General features: G+C 39.0%; 1 protein-coding gene across 3 annotated transcripts in view; it reads right to left on the reverse strand.

Annotated features, from left to right (window-relative positions):
* Positions 1-4,453: 4,453 nt before the first annotated feature.
* LOC121329801 (diacylglycerol kinase iota-like) overlaps positions 4,454-21,045 on the reverse strand; it is a 38,359-nt gene continuing 21,767 nt past the window's right edge. For all 3 annotated transcript variants that reach the window (XM_041275634.1, XM_041275635.1, XM_041275636.1), the window contains 7 exons: positions 20,977-21,045; positions 15,160-15,194; positions 14,584-14,633; positions 14,352-14,472; positions 12,970-13,006; positions 12,253-12,352; positions 4,454-5,508 (listed from right to left, as the gene is read on the reverse strand). In XM_041275634.1, the coding sequence (XP_041131568.1) occupies positions 5,392-5,508; positions 12,253-12,352; positions 12,970-13,006; positions 14,352-14,472; positions 14,584-14,633; positions 15,160-15,194; positions 20,977-21,045 (529 nt within the window). In that variant the 3' untranslated portion in view covers positions 4,454-5,391. The remainder of the gene's footprint in view (positions 5,509-12,252; positions 12,353-12,969; positions 13,007-14,351; positions 14,473-14,583; positions 14,634-15,159; positions 15,195-20,976) is intronic.

The raw sequence follows: 21,045 nt of genomic DNA on the forward strand, positions 1-21,045 counted from the left end.
ATAATAACACCATCATACAGATTTCTATACAACCACCTCATAACACTTTACAAGAACTAGTCTATAATGGAAATTTCGAGGAGCCACCAGTCAGGGACATGCTTTGACTGGGAATACCACAATCAGGGTGTGTGCAGGAGGCACTAGCTGACTGACTGCCAACAACTAAAATAAGAGCCCAGAATGAAGCCTTACGCTTTAAGGTCAGATAAATAAGAAATAGTGACAAGATCTCTGATATGTGACTGGAGCAATGGTCCCTACCCAGTCTGCTTTATTGAGTGCATTGAGAGAGGAACCCTGGATGTCTTAAGCAATGGAAATGATGAGCAAACAACTAACTAGCTTGCTAGCTTTACAATGAATTGCATGCTGTATATAGTAGGTCTTCTCATCCTGCAACATCAGATAGAGTACACAATTAATTTAGCCCCATGTGGACAAACCCCTTGCACATTTATGTGTCTACAAGATGTACGAATTGTAGGCTTATCACTCCATCAGTCTTTAAAGAAGAGGAACAGCGTGTGAGGGGGGGGCGGGGGGAAACAAAAATGCATTTCCTGGGGCTGATTTCGTAATGTACAAACCCCCTGTGATCGGATAAGGTTTGTTGGGTTGTTTTTTATTGTGTAGTTTCCTAGTAACTGAAGACATTGCATTCTGGGAGATGTAGTTGTTAGTGGAAGTTTTAGGGGAGGCAGACAAGCTGTACAGCAAAATTGCCATGTGTATTTTTACACATTAAATGTTAATTGAATGCATGTTTCTGACTTTTTTAATGTGTAAAAACGCCAGGTACGCAGCTTATCTAGACCGCTGAGTGCAACACTCTTGACACCAATTTTATAAAGTCAGATTCAGTAAACCATGGTTTTAAAAAAAGTGCATTGCGTCCTGTAGTACCTCCAGGACTGCTGCCTTGTTCTAGAGGTAGGGCAGAAGGGTCTCAAGACTAGAAGATCCAAATGCATGGTGGTCCATCATGCGCTTTCAGCACTTAGTATCACAGATGCTAAAACTGTGCTCAAAGCAAAGGAGTAACAGGACTGCTCAGTGACTACTGTGCATTAATCTACTGTTGGCTACTGTAAAAACCCATATAAGACTGTCTGCATGCATGTTAATCATGCATTTACAAATATGTATTTATTTTGATAACATTTTAGGCTAGGGGGGTTTGTAAATCAATCTTCATTAACTTTAGACTACTTATTAAGACTGATCGATGCAACATCTTAGTGACTGATTAATACAATTCCATTAGTATTATATAGGATTTTTAAATCGTGCGCTTGAAATTAGGACTCGATGAAAAGGATATTTTTTGTGTGTCACTGGATGCAGACTTAAAAACGAAGTTCAAAATGTGTGTTGTGTGTTAAGATCTTCATGAGAACAAAGATCAACCACAGGCTTGTGTTGACATGCGCAGGCTTCAGCCGATTTTCCATTAGAGTGCGTACTGGGAAATCATCACGTTGGTCCTACTTACACAAAGCACATTTTAAAATCTTGCTTAAAAAAAAAAAAGAGACTGAAGGAAATCTACAAAAACATATTGGAAAGTTTCGTGACAAATCTTGAACAGCTGGAAGTAACTGACTGCTGATTCTGCAGTATTACTTCAGAGGGGTTTGGGGTTGTTTCCCTACAGATGGGAAGATGAAAGTGCATTAGCCAGACACTGATTGAGGTGACTGTATTCTCATGGTCCTCATTACACCTGCCTGCTTTTCTCACATATTCTGCACACAGCCCAATAGTATTCAAACCGACTTCATTGACTCAGAATTAAATATTACACCACGCTCAACAATTTTAGCAATAGCTTCTCAGCGAGCATATTATATGACAAGCAGTTTTTAAAAATAATTTCCTTTAGATCAATGGTGCCGCACACTGTGATGCAGTATGAAGGCAATTTGCTTTTACTAGTAAGTGGTAATAACACTTGCTATTTAATAAAAAAATAAAAAAAGCCAGATGGGAATAGGCCAAATAAATACATGCCCGGGATAATGATGAAAGAAAATGTAAATACATGAGGCTGAAAGGTCAGGCACAGGATCCAGGCCAAGAGACAGTATGGTGGTGCCAGTTGCTGTGGTAGGGTTTTAATAACATTGCTGTCATTCCCTTCAACATTTTTTTAAAATTATATAAAGAGCTACAGTAAAGCAATCTGTAACATCTGTTAGCATCCTGTTATCCTGTTTTTAGATTGCATGGCTATATATTACATATGCTAAAAGTCAATGAACAGCAACATAAGTATGCAGAAATTGCTAGGTTCTTGTCGAAATCATAGGCTTACCAAGATAAAGACCTTCAAAATATCCAGGACTTACAATTCAACTAAATAATAAAATGCATGTTATCACAACGCTAATCAAGACTAGTTTTCATACTTCTATTACTGATACAGCACTAGTTTACATTCTTTCCATAGGAGTCTTCACACAAGTTAAACACTTTGGCTACAGTTATTTAACTTCACAGATAAATCAAAAATGATCTGCCTTACGTGAGCAGAGTCATGAAAGAAACCTCATTTTGAAGCACAATCCGTGCATCCCTTCCAATCACTATGAACCAGCCCACAAAGACGGATTTGGAAGGTTTCCAGTCGTGTTTCTGCTTCTTTGTTTTTTTCTAAGGGGATCAGGTGTTTCCCTAACCACATGCCTGTCTGAGGTTTGGATCCAAATGAACACCACACTGTGAGGCTGAAATGGTTATTTTCTTTAAAAGGTGCTGCAGTTTGCAACCACTTAAATTTTAACAAGTACAATTTACACTAATAATGCCATCATCAAATGAACTGTGCACCCCCCCCCCCATCATCACTAGAAAGTGTTTACTAAAGCGAATGAGGTCACACACATACTAAAAACCTTGCATGAACCAAAAAGCATAAAAACATAGAAATGGTTAGGTAGGTAAAGCTTCTTTTTTTTCATTACAGCTAGTAAATATTCAGATTTCAATAATTATAGTTTAGCAAGCATAAATATGACAGTTACAATACTTCCCAACTGGAAACCATCCATATACAAACAGCTGAATTAAATCCCATAGTATATAGGACCCCACAACCATAACCCTTAAGGTCACATGCAAGTCTGTTACATTCAGTGTGAATGTCTACTACTTAAAGGGATTGTAGCTAACAAAATAATGAATTGAATCTGACCTGTTTTGTACATCCACTGGCTTCACAGGTCTTAAATGTGCAGTTTGGAAAGAAATGCACGGTATAGCAAGTGTGCGTTTTCATGTACTATATGTGATTTACAGCAGGTTAAAGAAAGTTCTCAATTCACACTTCCATGTCATTTTACCTCAGTTGTGTCTTTGGATTACAAACAGATAATTGTTTAAGCAGATATCATGTTTTAACCCTTCACTGCCCAGGGTATGTTCCCATACCTATTTAATCCCTATTTTCACCATGTCAAATATACTGGACACTGAGCAGCAAAGGGTTAATGTTAAAAAAAAAAAAAAAAAGTTTACTACTTGTGTTTATTTTAGAACTGCACATCTAAGACCACCACCATAAATGGAGGTGCATGGCAGCTGATTTAGGGAATGATTTTGTTAGCTACACATTATTTCAAGTAGAACTTTGACCTGTTTATCAATAAGATGAGGCTGTTAGTTTAGCAGATTCTACATCCCTACAAGTTGTGAGTTATGCAGTACAATATTAATACTGGTAGTTTATTAGATCTAATCTCTGACTGCTTTTTAATTCCCTGTTTTAAGTACTGCACAAAGTGCTACTGGTAAACTAGACCCAGAAAGAATGCAATCTTAAAATCGTACATTTATTTTACCACTAGCAACATTATCACCAGTCTTCCCTTCTACTGTACTTCTGCACCTCTGAAATTTGTTTTTTTACTAAATATTACGAAATGAGCAAACTACCTGGAAATACAATAAAGAAGTGAAAAGTAGAGATTTCTGACAACGCTATTTTACTTTAAAAAGGACATTATGCTAATGAATGAATTTAGTAAATCCTACCTTGAATGTTTTCTACACGCGTAATGGGAAACATATTGGAATTTGCATTGATTAATTCACATAATTACATGATTTAGGAGAAACAGCGGTTGGAACATTACTGTAATCCAGTCGCTGTCTCCCCTACGGATGGCATGATTATCTGACTTTAATGAAACCAGGAAATCCGAAATATTCAGCAAGCTCCAAATGAACATAGGCATTAACATCTAAAGTATGATTTATTTAATTAGTTTATTATCTAGATGCCCTTTGATGCAACACATTATTGTTAGATAGGAGTTGAAAGTCAGATAGCTGATTTTGACTAGATCCTTGTACAAATGCATCACCCCTAAGTAGTAAATAACTAATCAAAATGCCATTTTGGTAAACAAATAGTAAATTGTTAGGGAAAAAAACAACTCTGAAAAAAATATAAAATGTACATTTTTTTATGATACAAATTCTGCCGAACATCACAAAACATAAATTCACAAAAAGTCAAATAGTTTTTATACAGCTAAGCATTATATAAATACCTATTAACTCCATACTGTTATAAGAAATATGCTTTGACTGAAATTCACCATGTAAAAATACAAACATTTAGCAAAAACACACACACTTCAAGGCATTCAGAGCAGCAAAGGTAAAAGAACTGGCTTCATATGGACGTAATGCTACTAAAATAACAAGTGTACAGTCCCAGATATTTTATATCGGAAGCCAAAAGTATGCTGGAAAATTAGTTTTTGCTGGATAGTACAGTATCAAAAGAACGTAGCTCAACAGCTTCACTTTCTTAAACGTGTAAATTGTACAGTGATAATAGGAAAAAAAACTAAAAGAAACTCAGTGTAAACCGTCCCTCCTAGTGTGGAACCGGCGCTAACCAACGTATTTTGAGTAAACAAGACATCCAGGAAATCAGTAAAACGTCACTTTTAAACTGTCTTGAAGCAGTCAATATAGCAATATAGCAGTCAACCCTGCCCCCCTCCTCCTCTCCCCCTCAGTTTGATGGTTACTACAGAAACAAAGGCCTACTGTAAACATTACTCCAGCTTTGTGAAAATCCTACCTCACAAATTAAATAAAAATTAGCTCAAAAATAGTAACCAATAAGTTAATTGTTTGTAATTCATATTCTGATTTTCCAAACCTGCTTACACAAAACGTATGACATGTGGCTGTGCAGTTTAAACCTGATAAAAAATCAATTGAAAACCACCCTATATCTGAATAGTTGGAGCTGAACTCTTGCTGTAGGAATGCAATGTATGAACAGGCGAGAGAGGCCATGTGTTTTTTCTCCCTTCCTTGTCACGGATTTATTCGTTTGGTTCAGGGTTGCTTGGCACTTCAGAGCAACAATCACACGGCTGTTTCCTGGTCCTCCCGCTGGATCATCTGGTAATGTTGCCGGCTTCCCAGGTACGCTGCCAGCTCCTGGTCCTTGGATTTCTCCGCCCGGTGTTTCGGAGTGTCACCCTGCATGAACAAAACAAAGAGGTGGTTTCAGGCAACTGGATTCGTCACAGTACCGAGGGGCTCATTCTGTATTCAGTAGCAAGTCAGAAATATTAAATCATAACAGGTCTTATTCACTAGAAGCAAGTCACTTTGAGAAACCTACTTAGCTCCTTATTGGAGAACTGTGTCAGTATTTGGTTGCAACATAAATGCGTGCTCTCAGAATCAGAGTAAACTGAAAGCAAAGACCTTGCAACACAATTAAAAGCATCCACGACAGTTCTGAACAAATACATGCCTCTTAAAAGATATTCTGCCGTTTAGCGGCACCGTAACTGAAAAGTTCACTAAAGCAGCAAATACAAACAGGACAGGCAATTCTGCTGTAAAATGGGATCCCTTTTTCATATTACTCACCCACTCTCAATACAAACCATAATACAGCAACTATATCTGTGCCATTAGTTATATAAATGCACTTCATCTCCAGATCAGTAGAGACCTGTGAGCTGCCTGGAATATGTTGTTTGAGTTTCTGAGCTCCAGTCTCCTGGTTGGGGATGAAAGCTAATGTAATAAGCTTGCTGTGCTCTCCCACTCCACCACCTTCTATCCCTTTCACAAATACCAAATGCTATTTAAAAAAAAAAAAAAGACATCCGATTGCACTTACAGTGCCCTGTTCTATTAACATTAACTAATCCACGGTATGCTGTTTTGTTGGATGTTTTGTCTTCTCCAAACAGCGTCTGTTCAGGTGTCATGTTATCTTTTCACCATATGGCTGTGCTCAGCGTGAACATTCCTTTTTTTTTTTTTCTTTCCCTAGAGAAAAAACATTGCTTAACTGCGAGGGCATGATGATTACTGTACACCAGAGTACAATTGCTTTGGTCTGTTTCCATAAAGCATTGTGTGAACACCACCCTGGTTAAAGAGCTGAGCTACTTCAGCAAACAGCAGGTAAATCAGAGCATCCCTACAAGTCTAGTACAGCCTAGTATAAGTCTGAATAGATCTAACAGAATATCTGATCACATTAGCTTATTGCAGTGTGGGCTTTCTTTATTACAATCCTGGATGCTTGTTAACGTCTGATTTCGACCAGAAAGAGTTACTGTAAAGCTTCTTTCCAATGCGGCCGATTCTCTACCCAGCTCTTTCCAGCTTTCGTTCTTTCTCTCAACAGTTTCTCAGGTTTTTAATTGGTTCTAGTTGCCAGCTGGACTGTGTCCACTAATGAGCTCTGCCACTTCATAAAAACAAAATCTGTTAGCGGCACTCAATTACTGCTCTCTCACTGCCAGCAAAGCTTGCAACCTATTCTTTAGTGCAGGGAATGGCGATGTTATCTGTTTCCCCATTTACCCCCCAGCAAAAAAATGAAAATAAAAAAGAGAAGAGAAAAAAAAGAATGGAACCTGTTTACCTTTGGTGCATTACAGAGCATATGGATCTAGGTTTGCAATAGCGCTATGAGAGTGGTCATGAAGTCATGTGAATTTACATGCTGCAACTGTTTGTTTTTATGGTAGCAGCAATGCTGTATAGTGCTAACGATTGGGAGATGTTTAAAGTTTATAGTGTATAAACATGGAGAGTACATATTTAAAGGCACAACAGTTTTAAATTAGTCTGGCTTAATCTGTCATTCCGCAGCAGTCTTATTAGGCCAGCAATGACTTCTTTTCCCTAACAGAGTGACACTCAAGCCCCACAATCACAGCCTAATCACTTAACTCTTGTAAAATTGTGATACATTTCCACCCTTTCAAGGGGTGCTGGCAAGGTGGCAACTGCCCAAAGGTTGCAAAAAAGTCAAAAAACAACCAACAAATTAACTGGAAGGTATCACTTGAGGTTACCCTACAAAGACAGCATTGGACAGGACTTGACTGATAAGCAACTCTAAACAGCTGTTAAAAAGATTTGTTTTAGCTGATTTGAAGGAGAATGTGTTCTGCACCACATTTATATATATGTATTAAAACAAAAAACAAATAAAAATACAACAACTCTACTCTTGAGGCACCTATCTATTAAAAAAAAAAAAAAAAAAAACCTGAGAAACATTTTTTCCAGGCCCCAGTTAGACAAGAAAATGTGTTAACTGATACTTGACGATATACTCGCCAGTGGCTTTCCTACCACATTTTTTCAACCCCAAATTAAACATGTCTGTCCTTAACCGGCAGCTAAATAGTATGCAAAAAAAATACAGAGTACAGGGCAAGCTGTGCCTAGAGACGACACACAAACTGAAAAACGTATTTGAAATTGAATTACAATATGCTTTTGCTGCATTCTGAATGATTGATGACAGAACATGGTCTTTTTCAAAGCAGCCCAGTTTTGAACGTGACTCACTGTCGTATTGCTGCTCAGAGCAGACACTGCTGGGGGTTTGTGGATACGGAGTGCTGGGGAAGCACCAACTCAGCAAAACAGTTCCATAAATAATCCACTTCACTGACAGTCCGATGAGCAATTTCTAATATCGTTCAATGATTGCACTATGCCCCCGATCAAGCAGGTATAAAAAACATTCTTTTTGGCACATTGTGGCATTAAAACCAGCTCTATTAAAAAGACCAGACTGATGCTACTATGCAATGAATATTTCACAGCAAATAGGAACACTCAAACAAAATGCATAGTACAGGTACAAATTTGAGCGATTCTGTTTCAGCTTTGATATGGCACACTGTAACCATATCACTTAGATCACTTTCATAACAAGATAATCCACATGCCTTTATGTATTTAAACAGCATTTTATTTATTAATTCTTGAAGGATCCCTGGGTGTCGGCTTCAACATCATTACTGGGGAGTTGGTTCCAGACTCCCACAATTCTGTGTAAAAAAGTGTCTTCTATTTTCTGTTCTGAATGCCCTTTTATCTAATCTCCATTTGTGACCTCTGGTCCTTGTTTCTTTTTTCAGGTGGAAAAAATCCCTTTCCATTAAACAACTGTCTGATGGTGACCTATATAATTTGTTAAGTTTTAAAAATGGTTTAAAGCAGGACTAAGGTACTTCAAGCAATTTGAAGTGGAAGGGTCTGTATGGATCAGAATGTACAATCAGTTCTCATTTAACAGAGGTAAATGTGTATAGAATACTTGCAGCTTTTTAATCAAAGCATTTTTTTTTTTGGCTTCCTAAACGGCTAGTTCATTCAATAAACTTGTAATGGCATGCTGTACTGTAGATGTTAACAGTGTGTCTGGATTGTGTTAAACAGGGCTGGGCAAATCTTGGTGCCCCCCACAAAAATTGTAGATAAGCAACATAATTCCTTGTTTCCATTCCTGATGTGGCCTGTAAAACACCATACAAAAATGTAAACACATGAAAAACACAATAGTAAATCACGCCTGTAATTACATGCAGCAGACCTTTCAGTAAAGTTCACACAGCCTTCAGCCTCTCACCCTTGACAGGAACCCAGTATCTAAATCTAGCCTGGGGGGGGGGGGTAACGAATATAAAGACCTGCTGCCACACATTCTGAAACTGAACAACTTCGGAGAAAACCTTCCCTCTGTCTGTCTGTCTGTCCCCAAAAACACACTGACTAATGATCATGTAGTACAGTAAACGCTCTATTGCAAACCATGCTAATTTAACATTACCACAAAAATCCTAACCCATGCTCAGTTCACAATAAAGAGCGATAAGATTACTCAAAATGAGAGCCAAGGGATTGGACTGTGGAGACAAATTACTCGGAAAAGTGATTCCTCCTTTTACACATGGATCAAATAACAGATCAACTACAGTAAATCAATACATTACAAAACACCACGACCACATATGAGGAGTTACCAGCTGCTTCTGTTTTTTTTTTTTTTTTTAACACCTTTCTATTTGTCTTCAATGGGTCTCCAGTCTCTGCTCACCTGATTGGCTCACCCCCTGGTCTGCAATCTAATTCTGCCAGTTGCTTATTCCAGGGGGTGGGGGGTGGGGTTTCTCACTTTCTTGTCACAATTCTGCTGATCCAGCTCATTCTTTCAGGGTCCACCTGTCTGGTACACGGCCACTTGAAGAGGCAAACCAAGGGATTTGCCAAAGCTGGGGTTTTTTTTTTGTGCTTCTTGTGTTTTATTATAGGTCATAGTTATTCAGAGATTAAAAAAACCAATGCAAACGCTAACAGAAATGGTAAGTTCAGAATTGCCCAGCATTGATAATTCATTTTATTTAAAACAGTTTAGTTTGAACCTCCTGTTGATTGATATAACATTACCTTTTAAAAACAGAGACCTAAAGAGAAGCAGCTGTACTTGTGGAATAGCTCCAGAGAGCCATGCAAATTCATTGCACACAGACACAGGCTTTAGGCTGTTGATTTAAACAGTACACCTGTATAAAAGAAGATGAATTCCATGCTCAGATTTCTCTCTTACACTCTCCCTACAGGTAGGCAGGCTGTGCTCTGTCCAGACACACTCAGTAAATAAATCAGCCTGTCGCCACTGCTCCAGAATTACATTTCTCACTGACAGCCAACATTCATCATTCCAGCTGTATCTGCAGGACAGAAAGCCAGATACGGGGGTACTTGGAACCTGCCACAGTTAATATTGCTGACATTAACACTGGGAGACTATTGCTGAATGCTGTACTAACATAAAAGGTAGTCAATAGTAGGTATGACTAGAGGGGGAGGGTGTTTTCCGTGCACTTTTAGTTTCTTACTAGATATTCTGAGTTACCAAGAAGTGCATGGCACATTTACAGCTCACTGACTTCAATTGACAACGGAATATAAACTTATAGTTCCTCGGCTCTAAACTACATTCCAGAAATACATTCAAAACCCAGGCGCCCGTCTCTGGGAACACAAAGCACAGACTGCTTTCTCAAGCTTTCTACTTTTATAATTTCATGCTCATTTACAAAATCCTTCTTGCGCTCATGTGAGAGATCGCTGCGAAGGCAACGAATGCAAATTTCTCCAGAGTAATTTCAGCTGTTAATATATATATAAAAAAATTAAAAAAAAGGGATTTGGAATGTCTGTTGACACTTGCTTTGTAACAGATGACTAATCCCCCCCACCCACTCAAGCCCCCTAGTGTTGAAGAGAAACAGCTGGCCTGTTTCACAGGGATGTATGGTTCTCATCAGGCAAGTGGGAGGTGAAACCAAACGGATCCCTGATAGGGAGGTTCAGTTTGTTAACATCTAATGAGTGTGCAGGTAACATTACTCGTCTGTTACAAAGCTTGACACCATGAAACACCACTCAGTCAGTCCCAGCAGACTGCCACTAATGCAGCACGCGAGACGGTCAATATGGTGCGACAACAAAAGGGTGAATAAAAAACAAACCAACAAGTGCAAATCTGTGCAGGCCTGAGAATGACACACTTAAAACTCCAGAGCGCAAGTCTTGTTCACGTTGTGGACCTCTTAACACATGTATATACTTGAGCAGTTTGTTTAGGTGTCCTGATGTTATGATCATACTTTTCCCCCCGTTTCGGCCAGCCTGCCTGCAAAACCACGTTGGCATCTTGAGTTCCCTTTCATGTATGGATGAAGGCATTGTTTCAACAGCATTTCATTACAGCCTGATTTTCAGCTGTTGAAAAGCTAATAACAGACCTCAGGCCCTCGACTCCAGATGTTGTTCGTCTCTACCCTGAGAAAGAAATCTGAGACTGGAAAGATATTCCAGACGACTCTCTACCCCCTAATTTCCCATCCATCTTCAGATGTCATTTCCTGAGAGTGTGGATAGGAATGGTGGGGCTGGGGTTTAACATACATCATCTTGTGCTTATAGCGTGTCTGTGTGCTCACGCCTGTGCTTGCCTATGTACTGTTATATGTACAGTACACGTTTTGCATTACAAATCTTCACAAGTGGGGGCAATGATTGCGAAGAGGTTTGGTTTACACAATTATGGCACATTCATGGGGAGGTTATTTTGTTAATCCTTTTGCTATGCTACAGGTCAGTGATCGCAGTGTAGGCTGCACATGTTTTCCAGACATGCTCCAAGGACTGGGTGGTCATTTATTTTACTACAAGGATGAGCCAGAGACGATCTGATCCACCCTAATCCCACAGCATCTCAGCTTACTTTCTTCAGGATCTGTGCCTGTCATCAACGCTTTCCTGTCCTATAAACAAATCCCAGGCAATGTTCTGTAATTGTACATACGCAGCAGTAAGTGGGTACCTAAACTAATGGTAAGCACTATAACCCATGCCCAACCTATTTGTGCATGATTCAAAAGATCTTGGTATGAGATCATGTATTTTGCTGAAAGAGTTTTTAAGAGTTTAAGCAGTGTCTGGCGGAGTGTTTATGTTCTCTAGAGTTACTTGGACATAGTCCCCCGGCCCTTTTCATGAACTTTAGCAGGATGAGTAAAAAAAAAAAAAAAAAAAAAAAAAAAAAAAAAGCCCTGCAGTGAATTACCCTGATGACACAGAAGATAGTAAGACTCCTTTTTACTATTATTAAAAACACATGTCAACATACAGCACACAAAAGATTTGTATTAGTTTGCTTGTTGTATATATGATTACATTAAATCCTAACCTTGACCAATACTATTTATTTTCCAGGCTGTTTCTGAAGGCTATTCACCAACCTTTCCTTTTCAGTGTGGAATACACCCAGCATTGTTCACCTAGTTGCTTAAAAAGCAGCTATAGTACCTCAACAGACACTAATCTCCCCATCTCCTAAAAAGTCATGCAGTAGAGAGTGAAAGTACCATAAAAAGCTATTATTACCTGCAGGTCTGTTTTCATTAGCGATGCCCCTGCTTCCACGAGGTAGTGGCAGATCGATCTCTGGTGCAAGGAGGCTGCTTTATGTAACGCTGTCTCACCACTGGAACAGAGAATTACAGAGCTGTGAATATAATTCAATACTGGGACTCCAGGCTGTCTTAATACTCAATACGGGTCTCAGCCCTGTACCCTGGCTCGAGGAGACAGTGTTTAATGCCCAGCAGCAGTCTAGTTTCAAACAATCGTCTAGAAAACAGGCTCCAAATGATTCAGTGGAAATGGATTTGTGAATGCTTTTAGCCTATGTAAACAAAGTTATATTTAAAATGGCTGAAGCACAGTTCTGACCCATAACTTTGTGATAAACATGTTTGAAGTTTTTTTTTTTTAAATCCGCTTTAAATCCCAAAACTTGTTATGCAACAAATTAGCCCCTTGAGAAGCACTTCATACTTATACAACATACATTTCACCTCTAGCCAGAGCGAACTCTGCCTCGACACACTGAATGCCTTTAAAGAAACAGACAGGTTGCTTGTCTCTCAGAAGGAGGCAGCAGACAGTCTTCAGTTGGTTTGATGAGCACACCCCCACATGGACCCCAGTCAGCAGCTAGATCCAGCATTCTTGCTGTCGAGGGCTCTCTGTGTTTGCAGACTCAATAAACCAACTAAAACTTTAGAAGCTACAAAAAAAACAAAACAGAATCTCTCTTACTTCACTTTCTCTGTGAGATCCAAAATCTCTGGAGGAGCTGAAGATGAAACAAAGAAACATGAATAATACCACAAACAAATCTAGCTGAAAAGTCTGAATACATTACAACAGTAGAAAATTAACAGTCACTCTCAGGGATACATGTATCCCTATGCATTTCCCAATGAATAAGGCAATTTATTATTTTCTCAGTTATACAAAATTGTCGAGTACCCTGAGGAGCCTGAATCCAATATAATCAGTACTTTCAATTAAAAAAAGAAATAAATTGCAATGCAAAATGCCTCAGGCATGGGTGTTAATGACAATTTTACAGTGAACTACAATACAACGTGTATTTGCATTACTGGCTTTGAATAAAAACATATTTAACCTGGACAACTGTTACTATTCGATGTGATCTGTGGTGTCAGTTTCAGAGCGATTTATATAGCCTTGAGTCCTTATCTCTCCTAAATACCAGGGTCTGATAAGGCATAATGCTAAGAAAACAAATAGAAAAGAGATTTTGTCCTGTTATAATTGACCAGGGGTGTCATCTGTCACTGCTAGTGTATTAGATGGACTCAACATTCCCAGGACATGTTCTTTATCTTACAAGGAGAAGGGAATACATGTCCACACTCGGAACTGCACAGAATGTTGTCGTAATAGAATCCAGCGGGGCAACCCATTCAAACATGTGTTTGATTTTAAAACAAAACACCAATTTTAAATGACCCTTGTTGAAGTCCACTGTGGAGTATCATGATAAAGCGAAAAAGCAGGCCTTGTAAAGCATGGTGAAGCACATTATCAGATGTGAGAGGGGAAAACAGGATTAACTCCAGAATTAGTAGGGGTAATAAGGAAGACTGCAGGAGGAAATAACATTAGGAAAAACAATGTTCTGTAATGCTTTAAGAGTCTGTATAAACAGGATAAGCTAATGCTGTAAGAGTACTACCCCGGGAACACTTTTACTTGCATTAGATAAATGGGAACATACTCAGAAATAACGCAATGATAACAAATGTGATAGAAGCTTCTAAAATACGAGGCTCCAGAGGGTTAAATTATAACGCATGCAAGTCGCAGCAAATTATACTGATGTTTTCATAATGCAATTATTACAGCTTGTTTGTTTTAACTTGGGATTCATGTCAAAACTAGAAAACAACATCTAATCCTAAGTGAATCAATTTGTCATGTTTTTCCAGCCCATTTGTTCAGAACAGAAACAGTGCCGGAGAAGGAAGACTTCCCTCTGTAAATCCAGTCAGACACTATATAGGAGAGCCACTGGGGAAACTACCAACTCCCCAGTATGAGACTCACTGACATTCTTGTGTGTATTTGCACATTCTTAAGGGTATTGAACTCATTCCTATCCACTCTCTTACCATTGTCAATGATGTATCTGACAATCTCTTTACTGCCCACAGTAACAGCATGGTGGAGGAGTGTCCAGCCCATGGAATCCTGCACCATTAGGTCACCTCCCAACTTGTGCAGCTCTTGGAACTGAGGGGGAAAGAATTGTATTCATTTCTTCCATGAAAAAACATACCAGAAAGCTATCACTCTTTCATCCCCTTGCATTTAGCAGCAGAACCCAAGTCTCTTGTTACTTACCTTCTGAAGGTCAGTGCTCTTCACAACTTCTATTAGAGCCTCAGCTGACACTAAACAAGATACAAAAAAAAATCCAATCAAACAAAGGAGATATCTATGGGATGCCATTTCAGACTGGACATCAGTCCAAACACTGTCACAGAATAAAATTAGGATGCTTCTGAATGATTTTTGGTACTTCTGGAGCATGAATAAACATTTATACATTTCACAGTGCATATGAAACACCCAATGTTTGTCAATTTTTCTTAACAAATCTCAAAAGAAGGGTGTCAAAAGCAAACCATTTAATAATAAAACAGCAAAGAAAAAAACAGTGGAACTTGTTCAACATTTTTGTACTATCAAGCACTCTTACACTTTGCCTTAGCCATTGGCAGTTTTTTGAATGTTTGGAGCTAGTGATCTGCTTTCGCAATAGATGACAGGATGTGGGGTGGGGGGGTGGTGGTGGTGGTGGTATATGGATTTAAACCTATGAATGTCTGGAATAAACAAAAGGGACATAGCCAAAGTCATAGCTACAGACCTATTCCATTTTAAGAGTATGCACCATCAGTTTGGGTCCTTTATTACCTTGGTCCGTGTTATACGCTGCAGTCTTCTCAGGCCTGGGGGGGGGGGGGGGGGGAATAAAGTTACATTTACAAAAACATGTTCCAGTTAAGTCTAACTGTTTGCTTTATTTACAGGTAACAATAAAATAAAAACTCAATTTCCTTTTAATAGAGAAACCAGATTAAAAAAGAGTCTTCACTCATTTGACAGAGCAGTGTTCATTTCTATTGTCTGTGCATACACAATCCCACACACACAATAAATAAATAAATCATGTGATGCCAGCATTGTATTCCAAATCCACCAGGAAAAAAAGAACAAGAGCCAACGAGACACATTTGTTTTACGTTTCAAATCATGCCGTGCATTTCTTTAAAATAACCGAAACACTGACTGCTTAAATTTCCCAACACAGTGCGCCTCACGATCTGTGGCATGGAAACAGTCCGGGTGTGTGGGTGTTGCGTCTGGTCGCCCCCTGATCCCTGTCCCCTGCTCAGGTTGAGCGATGGAGAGATCTGCCAGGAGTCTGTGCTGTCAGCCTCACTCCTTTACACTGTGCCCTGACTGCCCCGTCACACCGCGGGAGGGATCAGTGGGTTGGCACCAGGCTACAGTCAAACACAGCTCTGTCACTGCTGGTTAGTATGCGCCAAGTCCCGCTGTCAGCTTGCTTCAATCCAATTTTGAAATAATCCCCTTTAAAGCTGGCATTTTTTGGTTTCCCATATAAGGTGCTTTAAATGAAAATACTTCTGGCTTTATGAAGACACTTTGCCCAAACTGTAATTTATAAAGTGGTGGGGGTATTGTCTATTGTACAGGCTGTTTAACACAACTCGACCCACACATTCTTGATTTGGCCTTATAAAAAATTGTAAGGAGAAATCCATTTATGCAGTCATGCAAGAGAGACGGGACACTCGATTTAATACTGACAGGATTTCTACTCAACATCTGTAAATTAGGCTTCCTCTTAACTGATTGGATGTTCACACCACAGGGTTACAGCCTTAGCAAACACCCCTTGACTTTTAAACATGCACACTGCTTACTAGGTATTGTTGCAACACCATTACACTGTGTTGATAGTTTTATCCACAAGTCACCCACAACAACTGGGGATTGCTGATAGCTTTGCAATGGTGCCGAGGTAATATTTAGAATTTCAAGACGTCACAGCGCAGGAATCCCTCTCAACCCTGTTGCTGTTTTCTGATGCAGCCAAAAAAAGCCACTGTTTACTGCATGCATAGAAATGGCTATTTTCTACTAATAACAATTAGTTTGAATCAAATGGCCATGGAATCGGAAAAGCACAGAATGGTTTGTTCATCCCTATGCTCACTCCTATACCTTAATACAGTTTCTAATACACATGACACACAAATAGTCTCTCTATAATGCATCAGTCTGGCAATACCAATGCAACAGTCTGTCTTGGGGTGCAATTTATTCAGACAGAAGCACACTGAATGAGGGTGGTATTGTCTGGGTCTTACCAATGATCCAACACTAATGATCAAATCTAACAAAATAATAGGGCATGTAAAAAACTATTAAATATTTGCACTGTTATTCTCTAAATTAGAACTGATTTAACTACAGGAGAACTGAAGCTCAGGAGCCCGCATAATATTCAAAGCTGGAGTTATGTAACTAACAAAGCTTGTAAAATAATAAACCATCCTTATATCAGTAGGTGCTCTTGAGCTCAGTGGCCCAGCCTTATAGATATTCAGCGTTCATAACTTTCTATTTATTATTCTACTGTCCACTTCTGCTGTTGCTTCTCCTTCAACTCATGCGGATTGCTTGAAACAAAAGGACAAAATGCTTGTAACAAGGTCTTTGGTCACCTTTTATCCCTTCTTAATGAGTTTATTTCATGTACTATTTTGCTGTGGAAGAACCACACATCTGCTACAAGCCAAATCATTCTAATTTTTTTCCCATTTTTATCTATGTTATAACAAATAACAAGTACACGGGTAAATACAATCGTGGAAGCATGGCCTTAGACAGGAACACACCTTTTTTTTTTGTCTTAAAAGTTACACAAGTGTTTATTTAGACCTTTGTATTTTATTTTTATAAGCCTAAGTGGTCGTATGTATTTGGAATTGCAAGCAAGATGATGCCCTGTGATGCATGACACTGTGCATCAAACCACCTGCGAATCAGAGCCAAGACAAAGCAGAATCTTCTGACAGGAGTCTCATTTTCATCCCTGTACATAGGTACTGTTAGAATAGGTGCATTTCAGCAATTAAACAGACACCTAAATCTGCCACTGTACCCTAACACTGACTTCTACTGGAAAGAAAAACCTACAAAATTAAAACGCTGCACGTTTAACGCTTCCACAGAGGAAACTGTGCTTTGCTCCACAGTGACACCTTGTGGTAGTGGTTGGAATAAAACAGCCAAGGTCTCATCTCCAGATCATTAACACTACAACCGCCATGACAGTCATTTTGACGGTTTGAGGTTTTTAAATTGAAATTACTCTGCATGTCTGAAAGTTATGCGGTCATAAATACATGTATTAAATACCCTGACAGCGTTTGAAAGGCAGCATCGTGAAAATAAGGAAGTTATAATCCCACCCACCTAGAACCGCCAAAGCAGTCATTTTGACTGCCTTTTACAGTACATGTTTTTATTTTGAATATAACATACAATACTCACAATATATATATATATATATATATATATATATATATATATATATATATATATATATACATACATACACACACACACACACACACCGCCTGTTCTCTCTACTAGACCTGGCAGCCACCAATTTCTTCGTTTTGTACAAAGGAAAATATCAGTAGGAGAGATTTCTTGATGCGAGCCACAGTGCTTCCGCAGAAACATTTCGATCAGAAAACTGCAAAGCAGCCGAGTGCTGCAGCTCAACCTGGATTCTGTGCTGCACCGAGGGAACACGCAAGAGCTAACATGTTACTTCAATTAATGAGTTTAAACACTACTATCAACCTTTATTTATATAGCGCCTTTCATAATGGACCACCATCACAAAGTTCTTTACAAGATGCAGTAACAAGAACATCCATAATAGTTTAAATACAGAGAAATACATAATACATTATATATAGTAAAAAAAAAAAAAACAATGCATAATACATTAAATACAGTGGAAAGTGCATAATATATGATAGTACTAAGCTTTTTTATCCAAATTCCACTGCCAGATCACCCCTATAAAACTGATTACAAACCTCACGTATAAGCCAATCTCTACCCACAGTTCAACTATTACTGTCTGCATCAAGTGTCATTGTTCTTTTTACTGTATTACCAAAAATGGGATTCTAATTTTAAGAACTTAAACAGCATACTGAAATCGTTGCTTGGGCAAATGTAGCTTTATGTGGGTTTATTCTTTCACCTCAGAGAGTCAAAAGGCCTGGCTCTTTAAACAAAAGTCACTAGAAGAAACAAAATGGTCTTCTGATTACCAAAAGAACATGAACAGATCGGATTAGCCTCTGTGCTGACAACCTCATTCTGATGCAGTTTCGGAAAGTTACATTTTCGCTGAAGTGCACTGTGTCACTTTGCCGATTAAGAGCTAATTATCCCTTTGGGAGGAAAAAAGCGACACTTGCGATGACATAAAAGACTCAGACAGGGATCAGAATGAATTGAGGAAGAAGAAAAAACCAAGACGACAATAGAAAGACAGAGAACAGTGCGGTATCTTGCAAATTAGCAGACGTCGGAGCAGAACGATCAGATTCACTAAACACTAAATCGTCTCCCTTTGACGAGTTTAATAACTGCTTGTGGGAGTGTCACTTTCAAACTGTAATGGAAAGCAGCCCCTCTCCTTTGGGTCTGTTTCAATGAGATGACCAGCAAATCAATACCGAGGTTCTGTCCCTGTCCCCATAAACAGCTTTCCTCTGTACCTTCACTCTAGTTAGTGACACCAGTAGATCACAGCTGGGTGGTGAATGATATTTATTGTTAAAAGGGTGGAGGTGTTTAGACCTATCACTGTTTAGATGATTAAAACAAACAAACAAAAGCATTGAAACACACAATTCTCTGGCCTATGGGGGGGGGGGGTCAGGGCAATATTACTTGTATGGACCTGTAGGGCTGTGCAAATTGCTGCTGATGCACACAGTAAGAAAAGCTTAAGCCTCTGGCTTCTTTAGTTGGTATAAACCGAGGCTGCGGTTACACACAAGCGCTTATCCAGGTGAAGAGGATGGGGTCATATAGGGAAATAGCTTCCCATTCCTATGAGATCACAGACTGCACTGAAGATCCCACTCAAACTCCAACTACATATATCAACGATGTAGCAGAGTACCGTAATTTTCAGGGAATAATACACATTTTTTATGAGAATTATATCAGGATTGCATGTAGTACACAAGGTGAGCTGTATACGGTACTTGAGTTACAATGTTCTATAAAAGAACACTGACATGACTTCTAGGGGAATTACGCAAGCAGAGTGTGTTATACACGGGTAGCAAGCTATATCGCTAAAATTACGGTATATGATTACACTGTACAAGTGCTTTTCTTTTGTAGTTTGCAAAATAAAATGCATACGCAGCACTACATGCACCCAAAGAACCTGAATGACAGCCAGCACTCAGGAGTGTGTGTTCTGTGGGGCTTAAAAAAAAAAAAAAAAAAAAAAAAAAAATCTGTCGTGAAAAACAATGTTGTAAAATGCTGTGCCAAATGTATCCAATAAAACCCAAGTTTCCAGGCTGAAGTGATTTTTGCATTACTTTTCTTCTTTGTTTATTGCTGCCTCATTCATCAGTGGACACTACAAGCTCTGCAGGTTTTTACTCACCCTGCTGAAGCTGTCACCTTCATTTTGATTTCCTCCCTGACTTGGAGAAACAGCCCCCCCAGCGCCTGTCTAAACTTTCTCTTGGATCTCTTTGGTATCCCTTTTTTCTTACAACAAACAACCAAGCCTGGATATCCATCTTTATTTGTAACACTCAAGTATTTCACTTGTCCCTCTCTGAAACGCTCCTTTGTGCCGTCTTGTTGAGATGAGACAATTGGAACATTCCTCTTGCCTAACCCATCCAACCCACACAACTTCACAACACACATTCTTACTGCATTCATAGATAAAAACAAACATTTTTCTTTTAAACCAAAGGAAGATACCACAATAACCTCAAGGAAAAACAAACAAATCTGTGTTTATCTGATTATTGCCCCCTATATGGCAGTGTTACTGACTGAGTAGAGGAAATGGAATCATTTATCTCTAAAATAGCACCTTTGATGTGATGTTTTCAGAACAAATAGATAAGCAAGTAAACTTAAACTGTCTACGTTTCATTGCTATCTCAAATGGCAGATATGTACGCAGTCTGCCCAGGATTGTCTAATTCAGTTCTTTATAGCCAAGTCAGCTAGGGCGATGGTCGTAAAGAACATATCACTTTTCCCTTTGCTTTCTTTCTTGCTTCAGACACAATGTCTAAACTGCAGTCTTGAGGGAGAGCACACACTCAATCCCTCCTTTTCCTTGCAGCTGGGTGTACTATTTAGATACCTGGAACTAGACTAGACATGTTCCCTGGAAGTAACGGTAAAAAGTGCAGTGTTGTAATTGAAATAACTAAACTGTGCTGAACCAGGAAGGTCTCATACTCTGCTCTGTAATGGGAGTCTTGCTTCCATTCTTTACTGTGTAAATACATTATGTAGTTAAACTGAGATACCAGAATAGATTAACCAAAAATATATAGTATCCTCAGCCTGGAGAAGTGACTGCTGTGCATTCTACACTTCTAGTTCTCCGTCTCTCACCTGATTGATGGTTTGAAATCGGCGGCGGTCGTCTTGGAACGATGAACACTCACATTTATTGGACCCGTC

Source organism: Polyodon spathula, chromosome 17 (assembly GCF_017654505.1).
Source record: "Polyodon spathula isolate WHYD16114869_AA chromosome 17, ASM1765450v1, whole genome shotgun sequence".
NCBI classification, from domain to species: domain Eukaryota; kingdom Metazoa; phylum Chordata; class Actinopteri; order Acipenseriformes; family Polyodontidae; genus Polyodon; species Polyodon spathula.